The 27358-nt window shown below is 44.3% G+C and overlaps 1 protein-coding gene across 1 annotated transcript in view; it reads left to right on the top strand.

Annotated features, from left to right (window-relative positions):
* Nucleotides 1–23382, top strand: part of KIAA0232 (KIAA0232 ortholog) — a 105534-nt gene extending 82152 nt beyond the window's left edge. The window contains exons 5-9 of the mRNA XM_077137074.1: nt 815–896; nt 3009–6276; nt 12065–12173; nt 16988–17085; nt 20835–23382. Coding sequence (XP_076993189.1) covers nt 815–896; nt 3009–6276; nt 12065–12173; nt 16988–17085; nt 20835–21014 — 3737 coding nt within the window. The 3' untranslated portion in view covers nt 21015–23382. The remainder of the gene's footprint in view (nt 1–814; nt 897–3008; nt 6277–12064; nt 12174–16987; nt 17086–20834) is intronic.
* The last annotated feature ends 3976 nt before the right edge of the window (nt 23383–27358 follow it).

The following is a 27358-nucleotide window of genomic DNA, read 5'->3' as shown; positions in this document are numbered from 1 at the left end:
CCCCATGCACCCCCACCCCCAGTTAATATCTGCCTACTGACTAGTATTAGGGTTTCCAAAGGTGCCAACACTAATTATCTCAGGTTTGGAAAGAACTTCTGTCTTACTTGAAAGGGCAGACTGGACACACTCTGTCATTTTGACCTGTAAACCCTCCTAGCTTCTTTCCCTGGCTTTTCTGCAAGCCTAAGAGAACCCCACACATTAAGTTAAGGATCCCCGTTTGCTTCGCTCTCCTCATGGTCATTCTGCTGCCCACCAGGCCACAAGCCAACTCATCATATGTGCAGTTTATTTGCTTGCTTGTTTTTAATCTAAGGTGATGCTGTGAACTGAGCTAAGATAAGAGTATAGCCCTTGGCTTCTATTTTAGTTGAGACAAAGCCCTAGCTCACCTAGACATTAGCTAACAGAGAGCTAATTGTGATGAATTAGCAGATTAGTATCAGTCAGTATAAAATCCATGACTTCAGAATTTTGTGAGAATATATTGCTGAAATCTATAAACAGCTGCTCTCTCCTTCAGTCTAATCAGTAAGTACTCTAATGCTCTTCATTAGCCCCTAGAGCGCTGTGTCAGTGACAAGATCAGTGGCTCTCTTTCATCGATGCTCACGTGGTTTAGTTCCAGAATTCCCTCTGGCACACTGAAGAAATAGATTCTTATTAAAAAGACAAATTGGTATAGTGTTTACTTTTTAAGCCAAAATACCTACATAACTTCTGATTAAAATTACTTGAGAAATTTGAAAAAACATGGATATTTATCAACTAGATATAAGACAAATCTTTCTAAATTTTTGTCTCATAACAGAAGAGAAGATTCACAAAAAGTTAGAGGGGTCTCCCTCTCCAGAGGCAGAATTATCCCCTACAGCAAAGGATCAAGTGGAAATGTATGTAAGACTGTATTTAGTAATAAAGTGTGCATTGTTAAAATCAGACTAATAACTGCTACATGGTTTACATTTTTTGTTTGTCATTTTCTATTTACTTCATATTTTATAATTCAGGAAGTATCTATTGAGCACTTACTGTGTACTTGACACTGGGAATTCAAAGATGAATGTGATGGTCTTATAGTCCATGTTCAATAAAAAGTTGTAAAATGAAAGAATGAAACAAGCAAGGTTATTCTTTACTAAGTTCATTCATGTGCTGCCACCCTTGAAGTTCACAACTATCCTTTGAAATAACTGTAAAAAAGTATGATTTTGTTTTGCAAGCAAGGAGACCAAATTACCACTGCTTATCATAAAGGAAACTTGGGCAAACCATTGACCTTGCCAAATCAGTTTCCTTAAGATACTTTTACTTCTTTCTTTGTAAATATTTAGTGTTAAAATCAGCTGTATTACGAGCAGAATCCTTTATTATAAATCTTATTTGAAAGTTCTGAAACTCCAAAACCTAAGAACACAAATGGCATTTAGTTGGTTTGTGTAACCTGCACTGTCCACATGGTAGCCACCAACCGTGTGTAGCTATTGAGCGTTTGAAGTGTGACTAGTCCAAATTGAGATGTGCTGAAGTGTAAAATACTCACTGGATTTCAAAGACTTTGTATAAAAAAGAGTGTAAAATATTGTATTAATCATTTTTTAATAGTGATTACATGTTGAAATAATATTTTTGATACATTGGGTTAAATAAAATAGAATACTGAAATTATTTTCACCTTCTTGTTAATGTTTCTTTTTATTCTTTTAAAGTGATTACTAGAAAATTTAAAATTGCACGTTGTATTCCTGTTGGACAGCTCTGCTGGTAGGAACTGGGAAGGAGAGTCAGGTTCACGCCCTTTGAAAACATGGCCTTTTACCATTTCATGTGGAATCTTGCATGTTGCCCCCAGAATCTGAGTCTCCTTGGCAGCCATCCTGACTCTAAATTTTCCCTTTTGGCAGTCTGTCCTGCTCTGAAATCTTCAGCAGCTACCAATTTCCTAACAAGTTGAAAATTCTTCCCAGTTTTCAAACTCTCTGAAACTAGCCTTCTCTGTTCCTTTCCCCTCCATTTCCAGTATTAGGCTAGTCTAATTAGGCATCTGTTCCATGAGCACAATGTCTGTCTATCTTTGTGGCGCTTACCTGAATTCACCAGGCCTCTTGGTTAGGCCTCACCAAACCACCTCATTTCTCGAGCTTCATCAAGGCTCAGCTGTAGTCCCATTTTCTCTGTTGTTCCAGACCTCATGGCATCCTCTTTGTGCACTAGGTTATGATGATTCCTACCATTTTTGAGAGTCTACTTAATGCCAGACAGTGAAATAGCCTTATTCAGGGAGGTGCTGTTCTAATTTTGTATATGAAGTCCTTGAATCCTCATAACAATGACTCTGTTAGATACTGCTGTTATCCCTATTTGTAGGCAGGGAAACTGAGCCACAGAGAGGTTGAGTAGCAGGCCTAAGATGACACAGCTAATAAGTGGCAGAGCTGGGATTCAGCTCAGAGTTTGGCTTCAGAGCTGATGCTCTTGACTGCTTTGTTATTCAGCTTTTCATCTACATATATTTCCAACACTCAAAATGACTTTGTGAGGTAAATCATATTATCACCACTTTACAGTTGAAGGAATAAACTGAGACATAACTGAGCATAAAATCACAAGCATAATAAGTGATTGAGCTGAGAGTCAAATTCAGGTATTTCTTACTCAAAAGACTATATTCTTTCTATTAGTCTCAATGTGTCTCATGTGTCAAATAACTCAAATGTGTCATTTTCGGCTCCTTAATTGAAATTGAAACTTTGAAGACAGGATATTTTCTTAATATTCTTGTAGTGCTTATCACACCGGTGATCATGAAGGTTTTTAATGCATGGGACTAACTTTAATTTAAAGTATATATTAAGCTGTATTATAAATAATTGATGAGTTAGATCATGGATATTATGAACATTACTGTGTTCAAATGAAATGCTCCTTTTTTGTAATAGGTAATGTGGTTTTACTCTTACCTAACACAATTAAGTGCTCACTTTTGAACTCTGTACCATTTTCAGGTACTATGAAGCATTCCCACCACTCTCTGAGAAACCAGTTTGCCTGCAAGAAATCCTGACTGTGTGGAATAAGCCTAAAGCCTGCTCTTCCTCCAGCTCTTCCTCATCATCCACAGCCCCACCAGCGAGCACAGATACATCCTCTTCCAAGGACTGCAACAGCGAAAGTGAAGTCATCAGGGAAAGAGGCAACGAAGGGTCCATTGCTGTACATGAGAAAACCCAGAGCAAAAGTAAAAATGAGAAGGAGAACAGGCTCAGTAATGGCACAGTCGAAGAAAAGCCTGCTTTGTACAAGAAGCAAATCCGACCTAAACCTGGAGAGCTCCGCCCTCGTTCCTGGTCCTCAGGCTCCAGTTCCAGTGGTGACCAGGGAGAGTTAAAAGCACCCATGAAGTGTGTTAAAGTAAGACATAAGGCACGAGAAATCCGCAGCAAAAAAGGGCGGAATGGACCAAGCAGACTTTCGTTGAAGACTGGTGGAAAGACTGAAAGGACCGTTCATGCTGGAAGTAGTAGCAGGAGCAGCAGTGGATCTGTCAAACAGCTCTGCAAGCGAGGTAAAAGGCCATTAAAAGAAGTGGGGAGAAAAGATACTGGTAACACCGAAGGAAAAGACTTGTACTCAGAGAGCAGGAATGACAAAGAATATAAAGAGGAGCCATTGTGGTATACTGAACCCATTGCAGAATATTTTGTTCCTTTGAGCAGAAAAAGTAAACTAGAGACCACATATCGAAACAGGCAGGATACAGGTGATCTGACAGCAGAGGCAGTAGAAGAATTATCTGAATCAGTGCATGGTCTCTGTATCAGCAACAATAATATTCATAAAACATACCTCGCAGCAGGTACATTCATTGATGGTCATTTTGTAGAAATGCCTGCAGTTATAAATGAGGATATTGACCTCACTGGGACCTCATTATGTTCTCTACCAGAGGACAATAAATATTTGGATGATATTCATCTGTCAGAATTAACACACTTCTATGAAGTGGATATTGATCAATCCATGTTGGATCCTGGTGCCTCAGAAACAATGCAAGGAGAAAGTCGGATTTTGAACATGATTCGACAAAAAAGCAAAGAGAAAACGGATTTTGAGGCAGAATGTTGCATAGTGTTAGATGGAATGGAGTTGCAAGGGGAACGTGCAATATGGACAGATTCCACGAGCTCTGTGGGTGCTGAAGGCTTCTTCCTGCAAGACCTTGGCAATCTGGCTCAGTTTTGGGAGTGCTGTTCTTCCAGTTCTGGCGATGCCGATGGAGAGAGTTTTGGAGGAGATTCTCCTGTTAGACTCTCTCCAGTCTTAGACGGCACAATACTTAATTCACACTTGCTTGCTGGCAATCAGGAGCTCTTTTCAGATATTAATGAAGGATCTGGTATAAACTCTTGTTTTTCAGTGTTTGAAGTGCAATGCAGTAATTCTGTTTTACCATTTTCTTTTGAAACACTCAACTTGGGAAATGAAAATACAGATTATAGTGCTAATGTGCTTGGGAAAACACAATCTAGATTGCTAATATGGACCAAAAATAGTGCCTTTGAAGAAAATGAACACTGTTCTAATCTTTCAACAAGAACTTGTAGTCCATGGTCCCATTCAGAAGAAACACGTTCAGACAATGAGACATTAAATATTCAATTTGAAGAATCTACGCAGTTTAATGCAGAAGATATTAATTATGTAGTTCCTAGAGTCTCATCAAATTATGTAGATGAAGAACTTCTAGATTTTTTGCAAGATGAAACTTGCCAGCAAAACAGTAGAACTTCGGCAGAAATGCCTACATTAGTTTTCAAACAAAAATCTAAACTAGAATCTGTCTGTGGTATTCAGTTAGAACAAAAAACAGAAAACAAAAACTTTGAAACTACGCAAGTGTGTAATGAAAGCAGTCCACATGGAGACGGCTACAGCTCAGGGGTTATTAAAGACATTTGGACAAATATGGCAGATAGAAATTCTGTAGCTATGGTAGAAATAGAAAGAATTGAAAATGAATTGTTTTCAACAGATGTAAATAACTACTGCTGCTGTTTGGATACTGAAGCTAAAATGGAAACCCTCCAGGAGCCCAATAAAGCCGTGCAGAGATCAGAATATCATCTATGGGAGGGTCAGAAAGAGAACCTGGAGAAGAGAGCATTCGTTTCAAGTGAGCTGTCAAAGGTGGATGGCGGTGATTATACCACACCTTCGAAACCTTGGGATGTAGCCCAAGATAAAGAAAATGCATTCATCCTTGGAGGAGTTTATGGAGAACTCAAAACCTTTAATAGCGATGGGGAATGGGCAGTTGTACCGCCCAGCCACACAAAAGGAAGTCTATTACAGTGTGCAGCTTCTGATGTAGTGACAATAGCTGGTACCGATGTCTTTATGACCCCAGGAAACAGCTTTGCTCCTGGTCACAGGCAGTTATGGAAACCTTTCATGTCATTTGAACAGAATGATCAGCCGAAGAGTGGGGAAAATGGATTAAGTAAGGGATTTTCTTTTATCTTCCATGAAGACTTACTAGGAGCTTGTGGTAACTTTCAAGTTGAAGACCCTGGACTCGAGTATTCATTCTCTTCCTTTGACTTAAGCAATCCATTTTCACAGGTTCTTCATGTAGAATGTTCATTTGAACCTGAAGGGATTGCATCATTGAACCCTAGTTTTAAACCTAAATCAATCCTCTGCTCTGATTCAGACAGTGAAGTTTTTCACCCTAGGATATGTGGTGTTGACAGAACACAATACAGGGCTATTCGGATCTCTCCTAGGACTCACTTCCGCCCAATCTCAGCGTCTGAACTCTCCCCAGGAGGAGGAAGCGAATCAGAATTTGAATCTGAGAAGGATGAAGCAAATATTCCCATTCCTTCTCAGGTTGACGTATTTGAAGATCCGCAGGCAGATCTCAAACCTCTAGAAGAAGATGCGGAGAAAGAAGGCCATTACTATGGAAAATCAGAGCTTGAGTCTGGAAAATTCCTTCCCAGGTTAAAAAAATCTGGAATGGAAAAAAGTGCCCAGACATCACTAGATTCCCAGGAGGAATCAGCTGGGATTCTGCCAGTAGGAAAGCAAAATCAGTGTTTGGAATGTAGCATGAATGAATCTCTGGAAATAGATTTAGAAAGCTCAGAAGCAAATTGCAAAGTAATGGCACAATGCGAGGAAGAAACCAATAATTTTTGCAGTTGTAAAGCAGGTTGTCAGTTTCCTGCTTATGAAGATAATCCTGTCTCCTCAGGACAGCTAGAAGAGGTATGTGTCTCTGTGTGTTTGTATCTGATGAAAGGATATGGTCAACTGTAATCCAATAAGTCATACCATGCAATGAAAGGCTTCAGCGATGGGAAAATTATCTTAAATGTCTTAACACTTATGATTGCACAGTTAATGATCTAAAATTAATTGATGCTTTTTATCAATTTTGAACTGGGCAGTAAAGGTTTTCTGCAGAGAAAAGGTATTTTAAGTAAATCTTTGTGTTGTCTTAATATACATGTACTGTGCTTCAAGTTAACCTTTCAAAGTTGATGACCAAGAAGTGGTTGCTTTCTCTTCAAGAGGTCTTTGGCTTCGAAAGTGGCATCAAAGGGTTTCTTTAAGTAGCAAGCCCATCTAATTGTCTTTAAAACATTGATCAGTTTATTAAGAGTTTTATTTTACATATAAATAAGTTAGAGCTGCATAGAGTTCTATAAAATACTTTGTGGTTCAGGTGAAAATTAACTTCCAATCCAAATACAACAAAGTAGATTCTACAGATCCTATATAGACGAACCTTGCTTTATACATAGTGCATATTCCTGAAGCTTTGTGAACTATATGTTAAACTTATCAAATAAAGATTGGTTGTTAATAGTTTTTGTTCATTGGAGTTATTGTGGCCCTTGAATGTATTCATAAGAAGCATTTTGAGGCTAAATTTGTTGTAAAGTAAATAAAGCAATGACCTGTTTTACCAAAAAAGCCTAGTGGCCTGCCCGTTTTGCAGCTGTTGATACAGAGGTACCTGGCCTTCTTCCAGGAGCAGCTTATTAAAAAGACAGTTGGAGGTGTTTTGAAGTCCTGCTACCTGTGGCCAGACAGCAGATGAGTGTTGCCCTTCCCCATCTGTCCTTCTGCACACTCCACCCACCTTTGCACGTTTAAATCCCAGCACACCACGAGGCTTTCTTCAGATACCAGCACTTCCACTGATACTTTCCTGATTCTTGTTTTCTTACCTGTCCTCCTCACCCCAGCACTAGAGTTCATTCCTTTCCTCTTTTAATTTTCCTGTGTTTTATGCCTTTTTTTAAGTTGCATTTCCATTTTTCATGAGTTACTGCTGTACTTTCTCTCCTACTAGATTATAAGCTCCTTATGGATGGGGACGAGGCCTTACTTATTTATGACTTCAGAGTGCCTAGGTGTGGAGCCTGAGTGCCTGCGGTTGTAGGAAGCCCCTGGGTGAACTGAGAATCCCTGCTCTAATCAGTTTGTCTAGAGATCTTTAGAGGAACATGAATTTAATCCCTTTGAAAAACTGAAATCTGAACTGCTACCAAAAAAAATTATGTTGTTAGTCTTTATCTGCTTGTTTATTGCCCCATTTTTCATCCTTAAATATTCCTTTATGTACTTTGTATTTCACTTGGTTCCAGATTGGGAAGAAAGAAAAAGAGGAAAGGAGCAAGATTCTACATCATACCACTACCATATTCCTTCGCTTTCTAGTGTGTTGATGTGTTTATGTGTTAGCAGAATTCTGGGTTTTCTTGAAAGGTCTTAGTCACCAATGAAATTCCCAGAGGATATGCTGGGGTTCTCTGATAGTCTAGATTTTGTTGGTACAGTTAGCATCGAGTTCTCTGAACTGTCTTCTGCCGTTTCATTGCATTTTAGGGCTAGGTTGGAGCTCATGTTATAGATTAATCTGAGGTGCAGAGAGATTAAGAGAGTGGCCAGAAGTGATGCAATTTTAGGCCAGCTTGGGGCCAGAATCTGTGTCTCTCCACCTTCTCATATGGCCAGTCAGTACTCAGTCGAGGTTATTCTTCCTTCTTTTCCAGAGTGAAGGCAGTTTTTACAGAGGGCAGTCTGGAAGCCCACTTTTACAGGTTAATAGTTGCCCTATCTCAGAGTTAGTGGATGGAAATACAGGATTTCTCTTTAGTATGCTGGTCCTCAGGAGCATGAAAAGAATTAGGATACTTTTTAAAACCTTGGTACAGTTCAGCAGACATTTATTTGAATACTTGCTACATGCCACTCACTATATGGTAGGTGCCTTGGGCAAATAAGACATTGTTTTTGCCCATGAAGAATTCCATCAAAATAGGCAATTTGTTCATATGGTTCAAATTTACAGGTTGCCACCCAGCGTCACTCCCATTAATTCTTAAGAACATCTGGAGCTTGAACTGACACTGTAAAAGTTTCATGCCCTAAGTTTGCTGTCCTTGAACCTGTAATTTCCAGAGGTTTCCTAGGCCAGATAAATCCTGAAACCCAGAGTGACCAGCCTCTCCAAGATAATCAACTAATTACATTCCCCTGTCCTTCAGTGTAGACACCCCTTCTTAATGTGAAAAAGTCGGAACAGGCATTGCCCAAAGATCCCTATAGATCTGGGGAAGGATCAAAGGAGAAGGAGTTATAACAGAGAAAATAACGTTTAACAAATGAGTATGACTGTGAATCACTGTTGATATAACTTCTAGCCTCCAGTGTTTTGGAGCAGCTAGAAGGAAAAATCTGAGATGATGGGATGGTACCCTATAACAAACTATAAAATCTGTTCCATAACTACTTGTCGAAGAGTACTTTGAAAACTATTGCTTTTTCTTTCTTTTCTTTGTATATGTGTTACAATGTCACAGTAAAAAAGTTTTAAAAAGTAATAAATCAGAGAGTGTGCTCACAGTGAGAAGCTCCCTTCCCAGAGGAAACCACAAGTTGAATTTTGATAGCTATTTCCAGGGTATTTTTTATGCATGTATAAGTTAGACCTGTTTACATCTATTTCCTCCTTTTTTTTTTTTAACTGAAATGCCATTTATTATAATCCCTCTTCTCTTTTTTTCTTGCATAACATTTCATGGTACATCAGTTTACCCAGCCAGTTCCTTATCATTTAGGGATGTCTGGGTAAATGCAGTTTAAGGTCACATGGTAGATGGACTGGTGGAGGTGAACACAGGTGCTGTTGGAACCAGGGGAAAGCCCTTCCCAGTGTTCAAGAGTTGAGGAAGGCTCTGAATATGCTTGAGGGGCCAGGGGCAAGAAGGAGAAGGAAGGTGACCTAGGCAAAAGGAAAAGCACAGATACAGGAGCTTTCAACTTGTCTTGTGTGCAGAGGAGCTATGAACAATTAAACTCATGGTTTCTGAAGCACAAAATAGAAAAGAGGAAGCAAAGTGTGTCTCAGGTATCTGTGCATGAATTTGTGGCAGAATGTTCCCTTTGTCATCTACTTGTTCATCTCCTTAATGCCAAACCCTTTGAAGTACAGAAAAGTATCGGAAGATGTAACATAGTCCCTATCTGGAAGGAATTTACCATCCATTTCAAGAGAGAAGGCCTTTGTGTCTGGCAGACGCTGTGTGGGGGAATTCAGTGTATGGGAAGCCAGGGACAGCTCAGAGGATGGGAGAGGGGATGGGGCATCCCAGTGGCATAGTACACAGCCTCACTGCCCACTGTGTGCCAGGCCCTGTTCCCAGGGCTCCTATCACCATATCATGTTGGCTGCAGGTGGTAGCTTGATTTCCCTGCTTGACTGGTAAGGACACGAGCTCAGGCCTGTAATAACCTATGAAGGAAAACTTAGAACTGGCAGTTGACTATCTTTGATTTGTCTCCGTTGTACCATTTCTCTTCATCTACGTTCCCTCTTTTCTTTTCCAAAGAATAAGACTTGTGGAAGGGTTTCTTTGCCTTTTGTGACCCAAGTAACTGAGAATTGACTGTAGCAAATCGTGTCCAGAGGACAGCTTTTAGAGTCCAGAATGATGCAGGGGGTCAAACACCTCTTCACCCACAACTAGAAATGTTTAGTGAGACTTTATAAGTGGTGTAGTATTTGAGAATATAACTGCTGTGGGGAGATTTGGTATATGGTGGAATGGGGGGGTGGGAGGAGTTTGTGATCCTAAATATGTGCAAAGATAAAGACATGGTCCCTGCCCTCAAGAAGCTTCCAGGCTGGTTCCTGCTTTTTTCCCTCCTCTTGGTTCACACTGACCTAAACCCCTCTGTGGTGCCTACTTTTCCTGACTGTGTCCTCTCCTGAACTCTCTCCACCTTTCTTACTCTCACCACCATTCCTGCAGAGTATCAACAGAGGATTAAAAGATAAGCAGCAAAAAGTACACTCATAAAACACTGATCACTCCACAACTCACCCAGGGAGACTTTTTTTTTCTTAAGTTAAAACATATCACCACCAAATGCAATCTCTCTTCAGCAGTGCTTTGGGGATGGTGGAGAGAGTTCTGGTCAAGGAATCCTTCCTTGCATCCCCTTAATGGCATCTAGTGAGCTTCTAACAGAATAGGTATGCCGAGAAGAGAAGGTAAGGTTTTTTTGTACTGTGAATTGCATGCTAGGTGCTGTCAGTCACCCTGAATTACCTGTAGTCCTGGCAGATTGCCAACAGCATTTGTCTTAAGCCCGGTCTCATCAGTTCCCTTGGCCTTGGCATCTGTCTAATAGCAATGCTAATTTTTATGGTGAGGATTAGCTGCAGGAGAAAATAGTGAAGTTAAGTAACCAGGTTGGATAGACAGTACAATTCTTTAGTTTCTATTTTAAGAGTTTTTCTGAAAAGTCTTGCTAAATGCAAATGGGAATTTGAAGTGTGTGTTCTCATTTATTTACAAGATTAAAAAACACACATTACTGAAGGAAAAGGTTTTAGACTCAAAGTAATTTACAGTTAAAAACATAACAAAATCCTATTAGAAAAACAAACAAAACAAAATTCTATTAGAGAATTTATGATTGTTAGCTCCCCCCAAAATTCAGATTTTAAACTTCAACATATATTGAAATGTCTTTTTAAAAAATAAAAGTTTATGCAGCATTTCCAGGCCTATTCATTGAATGGATATCTATTGAGAGCATAACATTAGGGGCAGTGGGATGTGTGCAGATGCCAGGACCAGGCCCTGCCCCAGGGGAGCCTGCTGTTGGGACAGGGATAGTGTAGAAGAGGGTGGCCTTAGCCATCACAGACTAGCACATACTTGGTGAGAATACACTGCACCACGAGTCTTTTCGTTGCCTTCAAAGACACTCCTTCTTGGTAACTACTGACAGCTGCTGTCTGTTGACTCCTAGCTACATAGAAGGCAGCAGGAAGGTGGGTGTGGTCCAGCAGCTTGCAGTATCCATTAGTAAAGGATGGAACCTTGGTTCGGAGCTGGGTTTCTCTCCCAGGCCTGGGCCCCTGACACATGGCTGCAGCCATGGTGAGGTGTGGAGCACGCCTCTCCTGGCCTCAGGAGTCTTTCCCTCGTCTCATTGGGATGGCTGTTTCTTACTTTGAAATTGAATTGCTGTTCATGTTGTGATTTGGTTTATCTCAACTTCCTTCAGGTTCCTTATCTAAGTAAGAGACATGTGGGTCAGTGGTTCTACTTACGATATTCCATTTCTCCTTTTCCTCGCTCCTGGGTTTGCGATGTAGAAGAGGGTCTTCATGCCACCAGAGGCTCAGGGCAGCCCCCTCGTATCTCTCTGCACATCTGAAATCTATCATTTGTGTTACTTGGGGATATTTCCTGTTAAACGTTTTGCTTTGTAAGAGGTGTGGTTTTGTTTTATAAATACAATTTTGTTGATATATATTCACAGAAAGAAGTGGGTTTTTTTTTTAATTTTCATTCAGCATTCAGTATAAGTGTTTCCTAAGAAAAACTTCCTTAATTTGCTATGAGCACATTGGTTTTTTTATGTTTATCTTTTCCTGGGTTTATATTCCATAATTCATAGTGTTGGAATTTTTTCCTTTATCCTGAAAGTTTGTAAAATTTTTCCCTATTTGGTCTAATCTGAACAGTTTCCTGTGTTGAGCGCTGATGTACAAGGAATGAATAGAAGTCAAGAAAAGCAGACCTGGTGGGAAAAAGCCTTGTATTCTCCTCTTTTTCCTGCATCCGAGTGTGAAGGTAAGGAAACCTGTATTAGTTTGTTTATTCAGATCTCTGATTCACTAAAAGCATTAAATTCTTCTGCTGTGAATATCAAATAATTAATCCCAGAAACAATGACCAAGAGGTTTCCAGGTGGCTGGCACTTGTCATATACTAGGAATGAATGGGAGCCCAACCTTGCTTTTAAACGTAGCTGCAGACCGATGTGGGAGAAAGGCCTGCAAGGGCATAAAAGCAGCACTCAGCTGTGCTGGGATATGTGCTGCTGCTGCTGCATAACGAAGAAAGGAGTGTCAGCTCTGCCAGGGGCCCCCAGGAGGCTAGCAGGGGGAGGGAGGTGTGTGAGCCCTGCTAAGAGAGGCAGCCTTTAACCTGAAGGAAGAGAAACCTGTTCATAGGATTTTAGACTGGGAGGTGTCAAGGTCAGGAGTGTGTTTCAGAGCAATTCTAGCAACAGAGTGGAAATGAAATTGAAAAACTGAAGGGACCCTGCCTGGGCTTTTGGGCTCTTGCCAAGGATCTGGGAGTGGTATAGGAAAGGCCTGCACCAAGGCTGTAATAGAGGCATAGATAAAAGGGAACAGGGTCAAGAAGATTCATAGAGGATGCCACGGTGTGTTGAATGGTTTTCTACAAGGGGTGAGCAACAAGGAGGGAGTCGGGGTTCATAGAGGATGCCGCGGTTTGTTGAATGGTTTTCTACAAGGGGTGAGCAACAAGGAGGGAGTCCAGGGAGCCCCAGTGGAGAGAATTGTTGTTGCTGAGATGGGAGACAGAGAAGGTAGAGCATATTTGATGAGGAAAACGCTTTTAGTTTAGGGTATATTTGGTGAGGAACCTTCCAGGTGGACAAACCCAGGAGCTGTAAGAAATCCTAAGCTAGGATTTCTCAGGGAAATTCAGGGAAAAGTGGATACTAAAAGAAGTCACCTCAGTGGATTAGCTGGAGAGGCTGAGCTTGTCCAGGTTGCATCTCCTGGGCTTCTGTTTGCTTGAGCATTTATTTCTGAATTGCTCTAGTCAGAGTCCTGAAGGATTATTTAAATCTTTTGGGTGTATTTACACTTTCATGTGTCTACCAGGGACTTCCCAGATAATTTGTAATGAACTTGGGGCCAGTGGCTCCTCTTGCTACCCATAATGCCTTGCACACACCAGTGGCTCAGAGAACCTCCTTGGCTCCTGCCCTTTTAGCCAGGCCTCTGTCGATCAGCATCGAAGACCGGGATGCTTCCTCATTGGGATTGTTTGCTTTGTTCTGCTCTGTCACCACAGATGGTCTCCCCAAACCCTGCCTTCCTCCTACCCAAAGGTTTAGCAAGATCATAGGGAGGAAGGAGTAGAGTTGGGTCCTCACTGGTAACAGCTTTAGCTCACAGCACTTATTAAAGGTCTGTTACTACTCTCGCCCTACCAGTTAGCTGATGTCTGGTTATCCCTTATTATTTACATGGTGCTCTAGATCTTTTCTTTCCTATAACCCTCAAAGAAGCCTATGAGCAGTTGCCCCTGGTTTTTAAAGTCTCAAGGTTAGTAATTTGTCCGAAATCATAAAGTTAACCATTAGGTTTGGGCTCCAATCCAACTTGTCTCTCTTATAGTCTAGGAGCATTGTCCTCAGCAGCAGCTGTCTGTATTTGATGCCAAGGTAGATGTCAGGGAGTGGAAGCACAGGCCTTGCCTTTGAATGTGTCCTGTCTGGTAGTGTGAGCATTGAGATGTAGACGTGGTTAATGGAAATACAATTAGGTAGGGTCTGGAGCCTGAGAGCAGCAGAAGTTGGGAGGAGAGAACAGGGTGGTGAACAGGGCCTGAGCAGCAGGGAAGGCCCATTCCTCTCTGAGGGCTTGGTTGGATTTTCAGATACACTGAATTTGTGCTTCATTAATGTGTCAAAGACCATCTTGGTACCCTTCATGCAGTTTTCTATCACTGGTTAGTAAAGAATCCAGTTCCATCTCTTAGTTCTAGGTCCCTAGTTATTCATACAGGCCTTTCGTGCAGGTGCTGGTAAATGATTGCTAGTACATAAATCTTTTTCTTTTTACTATGAATTGGCAGACAGAGAAAGTCTCAATGAATAGATGATGGTAACCAGTCTTTTGTATGGCATTGCAGTGATATTATGAGGACATATTGTTTCAGGAGAAAGTTAGCCAAGGAAACAGGTAACTACTCACTGACTTAGCAGAAGTAGCTATAGACTCCTCTTGGTTCCTAAAGCTTCTAATGTTGCTAAAGATTAGTAAGTCTGAATGGCCCAGGTTAGGGGCTGACCTGGTACTCTTGGGACCAGATGAGTACCAGTGTTCCCTGTTTACAATAAAGCAAGGAGTCAGGGTCTCCAAGTAAGATAGCTCACGCAGGCTCCTTGAGTAGTGTGGGAACCTCTCTAGCAGGAAAGCCCAAGCTCTACCCCTGTCCCCTTCGTTCTGTGCTGTGTACCCCACATACACACAGTTATTTCCTGCCTACCCGGTGCCAGGCACTGGGAATGCAGAGGAAAACAAACAGGCCATGAGTCTGCCTTCCCAGTCAGGTGATGTTTGAGCAGACGCCCAAAGGGAAGGAGGGCACAAATTGTGTAGACAGCTTGCCTACCTGGGAGAAAGTGTCAGGCAGAAGCACATGCTGGCACAGGAGCATATTTGGCAGAGAGGCGATGGCAGTGTGGGCAGTGCAGGGCATGGTAAGGGCTACCAGAGTGGCAAGGAGTTTAGCCCGCAGGGTCTTGCAGACTGCAGTATGCAAGGTGTCCATCCTTCACTGCTGTCTCCAAAACTTCTGGGCTTCAGGTCTGAACATGTAAATGCATGTATTATTTTATGAAGAAAGGGTCCTATAGGGTAACAGTATAGATGACAGCTCAGAGCTCAGACTCAGGAACCAAAACTGAGTTGGAATCAAGTGCCTCTTTAGCTTGTTGACCTTAGGCAGAGGTTTGGACTTTTCCATGCCTCCATTTTCCTTATTTGTATACCGAGGCCAAAAATGATACTGCCTTTCTGAGGGAATCATAGAGTGAAGAGCTTAGTATAGCTCCCAGCATGCAGTCAGAACTCTACGTCTACTTTGTCTTTAATAGGGGCAGCAGTTCAGCATTGCCCTGCTCTCAATCTCTGTGACACAAAGAAATTCTTTTGTATGTACAGAAGTCCTAAAGCATGAAGAAAAGACGAGGGGACTGGAAGTAGTAGGGCTGGATCTGATTCCTGAGCACTTGTCCTCATCAAGGGGCCACAGCTTTCCCACTGAGCCACATCACCTAGTACAGGTGATGGCCGGATAGGGCAGGGTAAGGAGGGAAGGGTGAGCCAGAATATGCTTAGGGAAGCTGAGGTAGAGATGTACTTATCTGTTAGCCTGTAGCCCTGTCTGAGTGCATGGCACCCTCCCCAGTGGTCCCAAAGTGGCTGCCCAAGCCCTGTTGTAACAGTGACAGAGGTCACTGAGTACCATGCTGTCCACGAGACATCACACGCTGTGTCCCTTTTCATTCACTGGGACCCTCTGGGGCTCACAGGGGTTACATAAATGGGCCCAAGATTGCATTGCAAGTAAGTAGCAGAACCAGGAACTGACCAAAGTCTGTCTCATCCTATAACCTGGATTATTTTCACAAACCTGAAATTTGTGACTTGTAGTCCCTGAAACCATCAGAGAGAATTGAATGTTCTGGAGAGCCTTTGTTGTGGCCAGCACAGCCTTAGTGAAATTTTCAGGCCAGCAGGGCAGGCACACGTGACCTTCCCTTTGGCAGAGCTTGCCACCCTATGGCCAAAGGACACAGCAGGGATTGAGCACCAGCCTTGCCGTCTGGGTTTATACACAGGGTAGACATGTAGGATAGGGGGTGGGATGGGGGAGTGGTATCCCAGTTTTGAGGAAATAGATACCCAGAGGTATTAAATATTAAATGATTTATGCACAATGAACGTCAAAGCCTCGCTCAATCCAGACCTGCCCAAGTCCTTTCCACTCTTCACTGCTGCCTCTGCCTCAGAATAGAGTTAAGGCAAATAGATTAAGACCAGTGGTCTCAGCCCTGGCTGCGTGTTAGAATCACCTGTGAGAGCATTTCTGAAAATGCTAATGCCTTGGCCTTACCTCAGAAGCTCTGATGGAGGTGGAAGGGAGCCTGGGATTCTGTACTTCGCTTAAAGCTCCTTTGGTGATTTGAATATGCAACCAAGCTTGAGAACCATTGGTATAAGTGGTTTATTTGACTTCTTCTAATTGCAGTTGCTTATTGAACCACTTGCTTCATTTCTTTTCCCTATTCCACAGATTTAATAATTGCATAGTTCAGTATATTTCTAAGTTGAGGAACAAACAAGCCTGTCACCCTGTTTTGTTTTCTTCATTGCACTACCTCCTGTCTGAAATGCTCCTGCTCATCTGTTCCTGCATTGTACATTCTCTGTCTCCCTCGGACCCTGTTAGTCCTTGAGAGCCTGGACCTCGTCAGTCTTCAACCTGTTCCTCCAGGGCCTGTCACGCTGTAGGTGTGAACATAGATGTGTTGAACGTCTCATGGTGTAGTAACAGGAACATATGGTCATGCTGGTCTATCTTAAAAACTCAATAAACAGTCCAGTATAAGAATTTGTAAATTGGCCTAGCATTTTTCTTGCACACATCTGGCTGGCTGACATGTGACCGTGGCTCCACAGCTGCTTTTAGTGATACATACAATCTCCAGAGGGTTGGGAGAGCTGACTGACCGAGCTTTTCAGCCAAAAGTGAATCAAGACTGTATGTTTCGTAATTTTGTCTTAATGGAATTTCCCCCCTTTCCCTCTTTTCCCTCTCCATTCAAAATGATTAAGAATGTTATACAAATGCCAAGGGAGAGAATGATATAGAAGAATATCCAGATGTTAAAGAAATACCCAGTAACGAAGAGCGACTATTAGATTTTAATAGGGTAAGTGGACTGTCCTCCTTGCTATTAACTTAACAGCGGCCACCACTTCCCCTTGTCACTCTGGCAGAAACCTGGGAGTTCTCTTAGCTTGCACCCTTCTCCCTTGCCTCCCAGGAACCACACCAAGCTCTGTGGATTTAAACTTTCTCATATCTGGCCCTTCAGTGTGGGTCCGCATCATCTCTCACCTTAACCATTTACTGCAAAAGCTTCCAAAATAATCCACCCCACCCCCGCCCCCAGTCTCTCCAGTCACCATCACCAGAGGAACTTTGTAAATACAGATCTGACCCTCTCACCACGCCCTGAGAATCTGTGGGTGGGTACCTTTCCATTTCTCAAAAATGTGCCACAAGGGAGCCCTTCCAGTGGACTTTTTCCCGCTTGACCAGTCCTCTGGGGGCACCGACCAGCCCTTCTCAGGGCCTCACTGTACCCTGCACAGGGTCACTCAGGTAACAGCCTTCAGAGTGGACTGCAGTCAGTTTCTGTCTATCTTTCTCCCTGTTAGACCCCGCGCTTCTGCAGGCAGGTACAGGGCTTGTACCTGGTCTAATCTGGTCTCAGCCTTCTCTGTGAGGCTGGCAGTCGTTCTGTCAGACTCAATGAATGAAGGAGCGAGTGACTAAGGAAACTTCCTTTTCTTCCCAGGGTTGATTGTGAGTGTCAGCTAAAGTCCTGGAAGCGTTTTCTTTCAGCACCCTATAGTATTGGTGTCTGTGTCCGGCTGCCATGGGCCTGGCAGCCCTGACATGTCAGAGCAGAGTGTGTGTGTCCTCCCCCACAAGTCTTTCCACTTGAGTGAGTGGGACCCGTCAGCCACCCCCCAGCCTCAGGCCCCACCCCTAGAAACCATTCTTCATTGCTTTCTTCCGCTCTCCTCACACACCCTCTGTCAGCCAACCTGATGATTCCTTCACTCAGCCATTTCAAATCCCCCACTCTCCCATCTCCATTGCTACCACTGAGCGCAGACCACTATCACCTCATCTGGACAGCTGCACGGCCTTTTTTTTTTTTTCCACTAAAATTAAATAATATTATTATTATTATTTTTATTAATTAAAAAATTAACAAACGAAACATTTAGAAATCATTCCATTCTACATATATAATCAGTAATTCTTAATATCATCACATAGTTACATATTCATCATTTCTTAGTACATTTGCATCGATTTAGAAAAAGAAATAAAAAGACAACAGAAAAAGAAATAAAATGATAATAGAGAAAAAAAAAAAGCTATACGTACCATACCCCTTATCCCTCGCTTTCATTTACCACTATTTCAAACTGAATTTATTTTAACATTTGTTCCCCCTATTATTTATTTTTATTCCATATGTTCAACTCTTCTGTTGATATAGTAGCTAAAAGGAGCCTCAGACATAAGGTTTTCACATTCACACAGTCTCATTGTGAAAGCTATATCATTGTTCAATCATCATCAAGAAACATGGCTACTGGAACACAGCACTACATTTTCAGGCAATTCCCTCCAGCCTCTCCACTACATCTTGAACAAGGTGATATCTACTTAATGCGTAAGAATAACCTCCAGGATAACTTCTCAACTCTGTTTGGAATCTCTCAGCCATTGACACTTTGTCTCATTTTACTCTTCCCCCTTTTGGTCGAGAAGGTTCTCTCAGTCTTGATGTTAATTCTCAGCTCATTCTAGGGTTTTTCTCAGTCCCTTGATGCTGAGTCTCAGCTCACTCCAGGATCTTTGTCCCACGTTGCCAGGAAGGTCCACACCCCTGGGAGTCATGTCCCACGCAGAGAGGGGGAGGGTGGTGAGACTGCTCATCATATTGGCTGGAGAGAGAGGCAACGTCTGAGCAACGAAAGAGGCTCTCTTGGGGGTGACTCTTAGGCCTAAATTTTAAGTAGACTTGACCTACTTAAAGTTTCATGTGAACAACCCCCAAGACTGGGGGCTCAGCCTATAGCTTTGGTTGTCCACACTGCTTGTGAGAATATCAAGAATTCAACTTGGGGAAGTTGAATTTCTCCCCACTCTCACCATTCCCCGAAGGGGGCTTGCAAATACTTTTCCAGTCAATGATCAAATCATTCTGGGATTCATCGGGGGATCACTCTGGACAAACCAACAAAATCTCATGTGCTACCTGAGATTCCAAGTACTTGTGACATTCAGTCACACTATCTACATGAGTTATATTAGGAATTGTCTAGTCAAAATCTAAATTTTGTAACAAATAAACATTTTTTGCTTTAGTTTTACACATAATGTGACATTTTGAAGTATTAGTTATCTATTTTTCAGCACCCTGCAATAATGACAATCCTTTGTTCTTTCTCATGCAAAAACATTTTTAAAATTTGTACATTGTACATTTCACTATTATAATACACTCTAGGCATTCCTAGATTATACCATCTCGATCTTTAACATCTATCTTTCTTTCTGATTTCATTTATGTCCCCAGCCCTCCTCCCTCTATCATTCTCACATGCAGCTTCATTCAGTGTTTTAACATAATTACATTACGGTTAGGTAGTATTGTGCTGTCCATTTCTGAGTTTTTGTATCCAGTCCTGTCAGCTGCACAGCCTTTTAATTGATCTTCCTGCTTCCACTTCTTGTCCCTTTCCAGTCTTCTCTCCACATAGCAAGTCAGAATGACCTTGCAAGTACTACCTCATTTAATCCTCACAACAGCCCATGGAGGTAGGTAACATTATCAACCCCATTTCACAGAATAGGAAACCGAGGCCCATAAAAACTAAGAGCCATGTATCAGGTCACACCACCCAGGCACACACCTATGGCAGGGCTGAGCTATGGGCCTCAGCAGTCTGACTCTGGGACCTACACCCTTAGTCGTGATGTCCTTTTGCCTTTGCACTTGGATAATCCACATTCCCTGCCACAGCTCCCAAGGCCCCACGTGTTTGCCCCTGTCTGCCTCTCTCATCTCCTGTCCCTCACCTCTCCCCTCACTCGATATGGTCGTCTTTCTGTGCTCCTACCTCAGGTCTCAACCAGTGACAGTGCTGCCCTTTGGAAAAGAGCTAAAGGGCATGGCTAGTTCCTGTGACTAGGAGGCGTTCATCACTTGCATTGAGTGTCCTGGGGCCAGAAGATGCTGACCATCCTTGAGGGGTGGGGGTGGGGTTGACAGTCCCACACAACAAAGAGGACTAGATGCTGATAAGACCCAAAGAAGCACTGCCCCAAAGCCTCGCGCTTTGGAGCCTTCGGGGTTCAGCCGAGGATGCCTCTCCTCCAAGAGTGCAGACTTCCTTGCCCTTCTGTCTAAAGCGCCTCCACACCGTCTATCGCATCGCTAGGTCCACTGTTGCAACCTGCAGTTTTGCTGGTGGTTTCCTTGTTGGTCTTCCCTATTGCAGTGCCAGCCCCAGGAGGATGCCAGGTCTGTCTCAACATCAGATTCCCCATAGCATCAGAGCTGTCCCTGACCTCTAGGGACATGCAAAGATTTGTTAAAAATGAAATAAGTATTTTTATTCTATCTTTCCTTTTTACCCCACATGACTGAACATATATAATTAGGATTTTGGGTCCTTCATGGATCAGGGAGAAGAGGTGGTTATGTTTTGCTCTAAAACAGTCTTTGCATCGTTTAACCCTTCACAGGAAAACATCAGCAATTTGTTATTTAATCTCTGTGTATAAAGTGTATCTATCTCACCTGCCCATTTGGAAGAAGAAAAGAACTATTTTTATCATCTATTAAAAACTTGTTCCTTTAAATCTTAGGTGTCTTCTGTTTATGAAGCAAGGTGTACAGGAGAGAGAAATTCAGGAGCAAAATCCAATGGCTTCCGCAGAAAGATTTGCTCCAGCGCCAGCTCGGACTCGGAAGACACGGGCTCGGAGGGTGGGGGGGAGTGGGTGGACCCCAGCGAAGAGGAGCTCTTTTCTCGAACTCATCTCTGAACCTGCAGAGTAGTGCATTTAAAATGATTTGCAATGAAAATTTATCCTTTGGTGAGGCCTGTCAATCTAAAACAGCAACTTAAGTTTCTTCTTCAATTAAGTGACTCAGATCAGCAATTATCTTTCTCTTCTTGCTTATTTTAGGGTTGAGGACAGCTATCCTGTTGAAGTTTTCTTTCTGTTTTGTTGTTTTTTGTTTTTGTTTTTGGGGGGTTTTTTTTTGTTGTTTTTTTGTTTGTTTGTTTGTTTTGGTGTTTTTTTTTTCCCCCAAGCTGTTAAATTCTTGGCTATTTGAAATAGATTAGATTGTGTTGTCAACTCAAGAATGGGTGTGCATGTGCTTGTCTTAGAAGTATCACTGCCTTTTGCATCTGAACTGCAGTTCTTTTCCTTTTAACTGCAGTCATATTCACTCTTACCTTGTTAGCATTGCAGTGTCAACAACCACTTCTGCTATTCAGAGACTTTAGCTTTGGAATATTTAGGCTTTGTTCACCCAGAACTGGGATGTAAACACCTCCCTCTGCAATGGATCAGTGCCTTTCCAAAGGCAAGAGAGACATGTGGGTGACTTGTCCACAGTCTTCATTGAGTAAAATTTTCATGTACATTTTAAGTTGAAACGACAGAGGTGTGCTTTTGGAGACTTACAAAAGACCATGTTTTCTCTCTTAGGATTTTCCACTGCAGTATTGTGGAAGATACTATTTCTTGCTAGCTGAAGAGGCCAAGGATTTGGGGTGTGAGGTGGTCTGTGACGCACAGTGGGGTGAATGCCCGCCAACTCATTCTTATACTGCAGTTATACTTACACCAAAAAAAAAAAAAAAACCCATTCATCATTATCTGGTGATTCTTACGGTACATGGTGAGGACCTGAGTTGTAAATTGTTCTTTTCTGGCGACCTACATTGAATCAAAACCCCCAAACCTCAAAATTACTGTAAATGTTTGACATGCAGTAAAAGTCAGCTCATCACCCCAAAGAAATCTTTGGCTACTCCAGCTTGCAGCTCTTGTTGCTGTAATTTAGTGTAGCTTCTATCTCATTTATGTTGGGAGAGAGTGTTCTGGGCTAGCTGTGTATGTGTGTGGTGGGTTGTTGGGGGGAGGGGAGGTCACGATTCTCCAGCCTGCCTGGGCTTTTGCTGGGTCCTCTGTGGCTGTGTGAGACCAGCTCTGCAGGCCGCCAGTGCTCCTCGCTGGGGGTGGGCCGTGCGTGGTGACCACCTCTGACAGGTTCCCCCACACTGGAACAGATTGAAGCTAGGAGGAACTAGCTGTATTTGCAAAATCTGAACATTTTTTTAGATTGCTTTTCTTTTTAACCAATTCATTAAAAAAAAAAAAACTAATATGTGAGATTAATTTAGCATCAGGAACATCAGGAAGCATAGAGAAGTCTGATGAGGACTCGACTGCTTCACACTGAATTTTGGCAGGCAATAAGTGTATGTACAGCTACTTAGCTGGGACCTGAGCTGGCTTTGAAATGCATGATTTGCTTTGAGCATTTGGGTTTTGTTGCCTTTTTTAAATTGAGAACAGGAAAAAAACATCAAAGGCTGAGAAGTCATTCAGGTTCTGGATGTCCCCACGGTGGGGGCCCTTGGGTTTCATCTCCCCACATAGTAGGGTCTGTTTTCATACAGCACATTTTGACACTTTAAAAGTGGGTTTGTGTGTGTGCGCGTGTGTGTACAGTTTTGTGTTACTGTTATTTATTTACAGACTTCAGATAAGTTGTTATGTATTTTTCTTTCTTCTAGAGCTTCCTAAAAAGTTGATTAGCATCTGCACTGAAATATAATTTAACAGCAAAGGCAAAAAAAGAATTGGGAGTTGTAAATTCCTGAAATCACTACAGCAACGATTATCCTAGAAATCGTTGGCTTATGTAGCAGAGACCAAATAAGTATATTTCAGACACAACCTTTAGCTCAGTTGATTTTGGACAGCTGCTTTTTATCAGGAGAGGTCTCCAGGGGCCTGGGTGCAGGCCTTCTTACAAGCAGGCAAGAAGGTGTTACCCCTCCACCCGGCACAGATATGAACAGATGATGTATTTATTTGTTTTCATAATTAAGCGGCTGAAGCTCAGAGGCTTTCGGCAACAGTGGAAGTGTGGATTTTAGTGTGAATGAATGATCACAAAGACAAGCATTTTTAAAAAAAAGTTGGCAAAACGCTGAAACGCACTGTGGTATGAAGCGCATTGCATAGCCATAGCACTGAAGTATCAGTTTTCCATTCCTGGGCTGAGATATTTTTTCCCCGTGGTTGTATTGTTCTGATTTCACGTACACCAGAGTAACTGATTTTTTTGTTTTCTTGTGGAGTTAACACCAAATAAAAATTTTTGAAAAGGCTTTTGTTTTTATTTATCCTAGCAGAACATTCTTTTACAAAGAACCATGGCCGACTCTAATTTGTGTGCCTCAGCTGAAGATGGGAAGTGCCCCGGTCACCTTTTTCAAAATGAGATTGTTTAGTTCTTCCTACAGGCGTTGCTGAGAAGCCCAGGCTGCTGCTGGGCTTGGAAGAAGAGGGCAGAGCCTGCACACACAGGAGCCGCTGCCCTCGGCTCTCAGGGAGCCCCGCGCTGCTGGTCCCAGACAAGGCCTGGCCTTTCTATCTTGTTACGGAAAACAAAAAGCTGTATATACTAACATCATAAGTGCCCCAACAGAAAAAATAAAGCAATATAGTTTTTTAAATATAAAGGAGAAGGAAAACATCTGTGCTTCCCAACTGTTTATATTTGTACAGACACCTTTCCAGACAGTGCTCTGAATATATATCAATTCAGAGAAAGAGAAATTAAAGGATTGCACTACAGTTGTTCTTCTGTAACTTCAGAAATAAGTTTTTAACTCAGACATTTTTTCATCTCAGTAATTGGAGGGTTTCATCATCATTTTCATGGCTGTATTATCCCATCGTGCAGATTTAATGGGCTGCTCCTTGGTGGGTATTTGGACTATTCCTTCCCCACCGTGGTGCCCCAGTTAGCCTCTCCGTGGAGCACCCTGAACACCTGTCTCCTTGTGTACTTGCACAGTAGCTCCTGCAGGGAGGTTTGGGCTTGGGCGAGCCTGCTTCTGCATATCAAAACAACGTTATTAGCAGCGTATAAAGCTGGATCAGTTAGGCCTACTTTTGAAATTGGATGTCCTTTTTAATCATTCTGCAAGCTGATACTCAAGTTTGATGATTTGAGGCATGCATTTCTTTTTTTTTCCAGATTAGTATTGGCCTTTCACCCAAGTATGGTGGTTTACAGGCAGAAGAGGAGTGGAGTTTATAAAGAAGTGTTTCCGGAGCGTGCAAGGATATTTTAAAAAGCTTTCTCCACCTTAAGAGTAAAAAAAATACTCACCTGTGTTTTTTCTAGAACCCATGTTGTGTTTAAGGAGCAAGGTCTGAGTTCTCAGCCTGATTCTCTTCCCCAGGTGGCTGGCTGGCCTGCCTTTTCAAACAGTCCCCACTCCACTTAGCTGCCCTGACACCTTAATTGGAGACTTTTCGTTTTGAACTGGGGCCCAGTTGCCTATGTGCTTTATGATCTTGGGTAAAGTTCATATATGTCAAGTGCTTAAAATAGTGCCTTGTGTGTGTGGCAGTCGCTCAATAATGTTAGCCCTTATCTTAGTGGCCAGTCATGGGAGCCATTCCCAAGTCAGTACACTTCAGTAACTGACTTGGAAGCACTTTGGACCAAGTCTTCCCCTGTCCAGGGCAGGCACCCCGCCTTCCGGGGCTCCTGAGGTCACCGTCCTCGGCAGGGCCAGAGGTGCTCTTGGACCGCGGGCCAGCCGACAGGTGGCGTGGCTGAGGCTTGTGCTGTGTGGTGCCTCCTCTCCTGTCCATCCAACTTGTTGCCCAGGATGTGCCTGCTGGCCATGTTGGCTATCAACTCCACCAGCCTTACTTAATAGCACTTTCAGGGAAAGCTCAGTTTCTTCCCCGTGAAGTAATGACTGGTAGTGACACCAGCATTGGGATGGTGTTGGTGCCATCAGTGCTAAGGATCGTAGTGCCAGCTAACACCTGGGGCTGGCCTTGTGCCCTCTCTGACTACTTGCCCCATCTTAGAGATGAGCTCGTTGAGGCACAGTGCGAAGGCAGACACTTGCCCGTGGTTGTACCTGGTGAGAGCAGCAGAGCCAGGTCTGAAACCAGGCCGAGGCCTCCTATTTAAATCCCATTAGCTATAAAGGGTTGCTGCTGCCATCTTTGTCTAACCCTTGAGTTATGGACTTTTTGCCCTGTGTGCAAGTGGGTCATTCACACGAGTTCAGACCCTGCAGCCAGCACCAGGGTTGAGAACTGACCTGTGGCTGGCTGTGTGAGCTCGGACAGGCTATGTCATCACACGTCTCGATGACCTGGATTGTGCAGTGGGGGTCCTGGTGGGCGGGCCTCTTGCAGGGCTTGATTCTAGAGAGGAAATGGTACAAACAGATGCCAAGGATGCAAGGTCAGTGGGACACGGCTCATGTGCCCCAGCTGAGGGTCAGAACCCCATGTCTCCTGCGGCTTGTTGGTCACCAGGGCAGGAGAGAGCAAGGCCGGAAGTGCAAAGGAGAAGTGCCACGCCCAAGTCCAGGAACTCAAGAAAATCATGTCCTCTGTGGCCTGGCCCCTCCCTTCCCTACCCTACCCTAGCCTGGTCATTAAAGCCCCTTGAGGTGTCCCTGTAGGGTTGGGTCTTGCGGATAGTTTCCACAGGGCCTCAGAGGCTGCCGTCGCTCTGCTAGTGCTTGCTGGGCACTGGGCACCTTCGTGTGGCTGTCCCAGCCATGCCCTTCCACCCTACAGTGAGGTTGCGGTAGCTCTGCTCCCAGACCCAGGAAACAGTCCTGGATGGTGGTTGGGTTTCCTCAGAGGGATGGGGTCAGGGGCGTCCGCAGAACCAAGCATGCCAAGGTCAACAGACGAGGCCCCAGGGGACTGTGCGGAAGAGGAAGGTGTGGTGCGGGCCCTGTGCCCGAGGGCGGGCTGGGACCTCAGCTCAGCTCCCCCGGGGCCAGGCACCATTGGGGGGACTTCACAGGTGGGGGAGATTGGGATGACAAGAGAGGCCCTCTCCCTCACAGGCCCACCCTTCCCTGAGCCCCAGCCTCCAGTCTGCAGAGGGCAGGAGGATCCGGGTGGTGCTGGGTCTCAGGGCAGACAGAGCTGCCTGGGGTTCGGTGGAGTGGGGGCACATGCTTGAAATAAGACTTAGGGTGTGGGAGCGCCGTCTCTTCCTCTGTCTCTGGGTTGCTACCACAGATTGCCCACACTGGGTGGCTTACACACCAAGCATGTGCTGGCTCAGGTTTGGGAGGCTGAGTCCTCAAGGCAGCTCTGCACGGGCCCTGCTTTCCCCCAGCGCCTGCGACGTCTGGGGCGGCTTGCTGCAGTCGTCTGTCCGGCTTCCTCGGCTCACGGCTCGGCCTCCGCCCTGGGGCTCCTGCGGCCTTCTCGGGCTGTGCCCGAATTCCCTCTGCTCGTGAAGACTGCAGCTACACGGGCTGAGCTCTCCCCGATTCCGTGTGGCTTTGCCGAGCCCATCCTCAGAGCCCACGTGCACCGGAACGCGGAGAAGACCTGGACCTGCCTGCTTTGTGTTCCTGATCCATCCCCGACGGCCTCTGAGAAGATGTCACAGGATGAAGCGCCCATTCCACTAACCGCGCGGCCTGATCCGGCGGCTCTCGCCCCAGCCAGGGCGCGTCCCCTGGCACGTTGCCCTCCCTGCACCCCAGAGGGAAGGGGGCCCCCGTGAGCCTGGGCTCTGCGAGGAGACGGCACCCAGCTTCCCACCCTGTGAGCTCCTGGACACAGACGGCGGCCATGCTCAGAGGAGCGACTGTCCACCCTTGTGTGTGTCACCACAGTGCCAGGGGACCCAGCTCTCCCACAAGCTGAAGAGCCAGTGCCTCAGCCCTGCCACCCCTGCCCCTCAAACCCAGCCAGGACGGGCACCTGAGCGGGCTGCTGTGCCAGGCTCCCCAAGCCCTCAGGAGCCGCAGGCGGGGGGCCAGCTGGCCAAGGCAAGTCCCGAGGAGGGGCGCCCCCCAGGCCACGCCAGGAGCCTGCTGAGCGGGGGCTGGCGTGGACAATCCTGGCCTCCACACCACAGCCTGCCTTCCTCGGGCCCACCAAGGCCCAGGGCCCATCCCGCTCTGCCCCTACTTCCAGCCCCCGACCCCCTTGTCAAGGGCCTCAGGGCCGGCGGTCACAAATGTCAAAGCACCAGCACGTGCTCCCACAGACCGCAGCTGCCAGCCAGAGATAAAGGAGCAGCTGCCCCCACCCCCACCCCCGGGCCTTGCCCTGCGGGCTCGGGGGTGGTG

This window comes from Tamandua tetradactyla, chromosome 19 (genome assembly GCF_023851605.1).
Source record: "Tamandua tetradactyla isolate mTamTet1 chromosome 19, mTamTet1.pri, whole genome shotgun sequence".
Classification (NCBI taxonomy): domain Eukaryota; kingdom Metazoa; phylum Chordata; class Mammalia; order Pilosa; family Myrmecophagidae; genus Tamandua; species Tamandua tetradactyla.
Note: the sequence above shows the minus strand (reverse complement) of the source record. Positions and strands in the feature narration are given on the sequence as shown.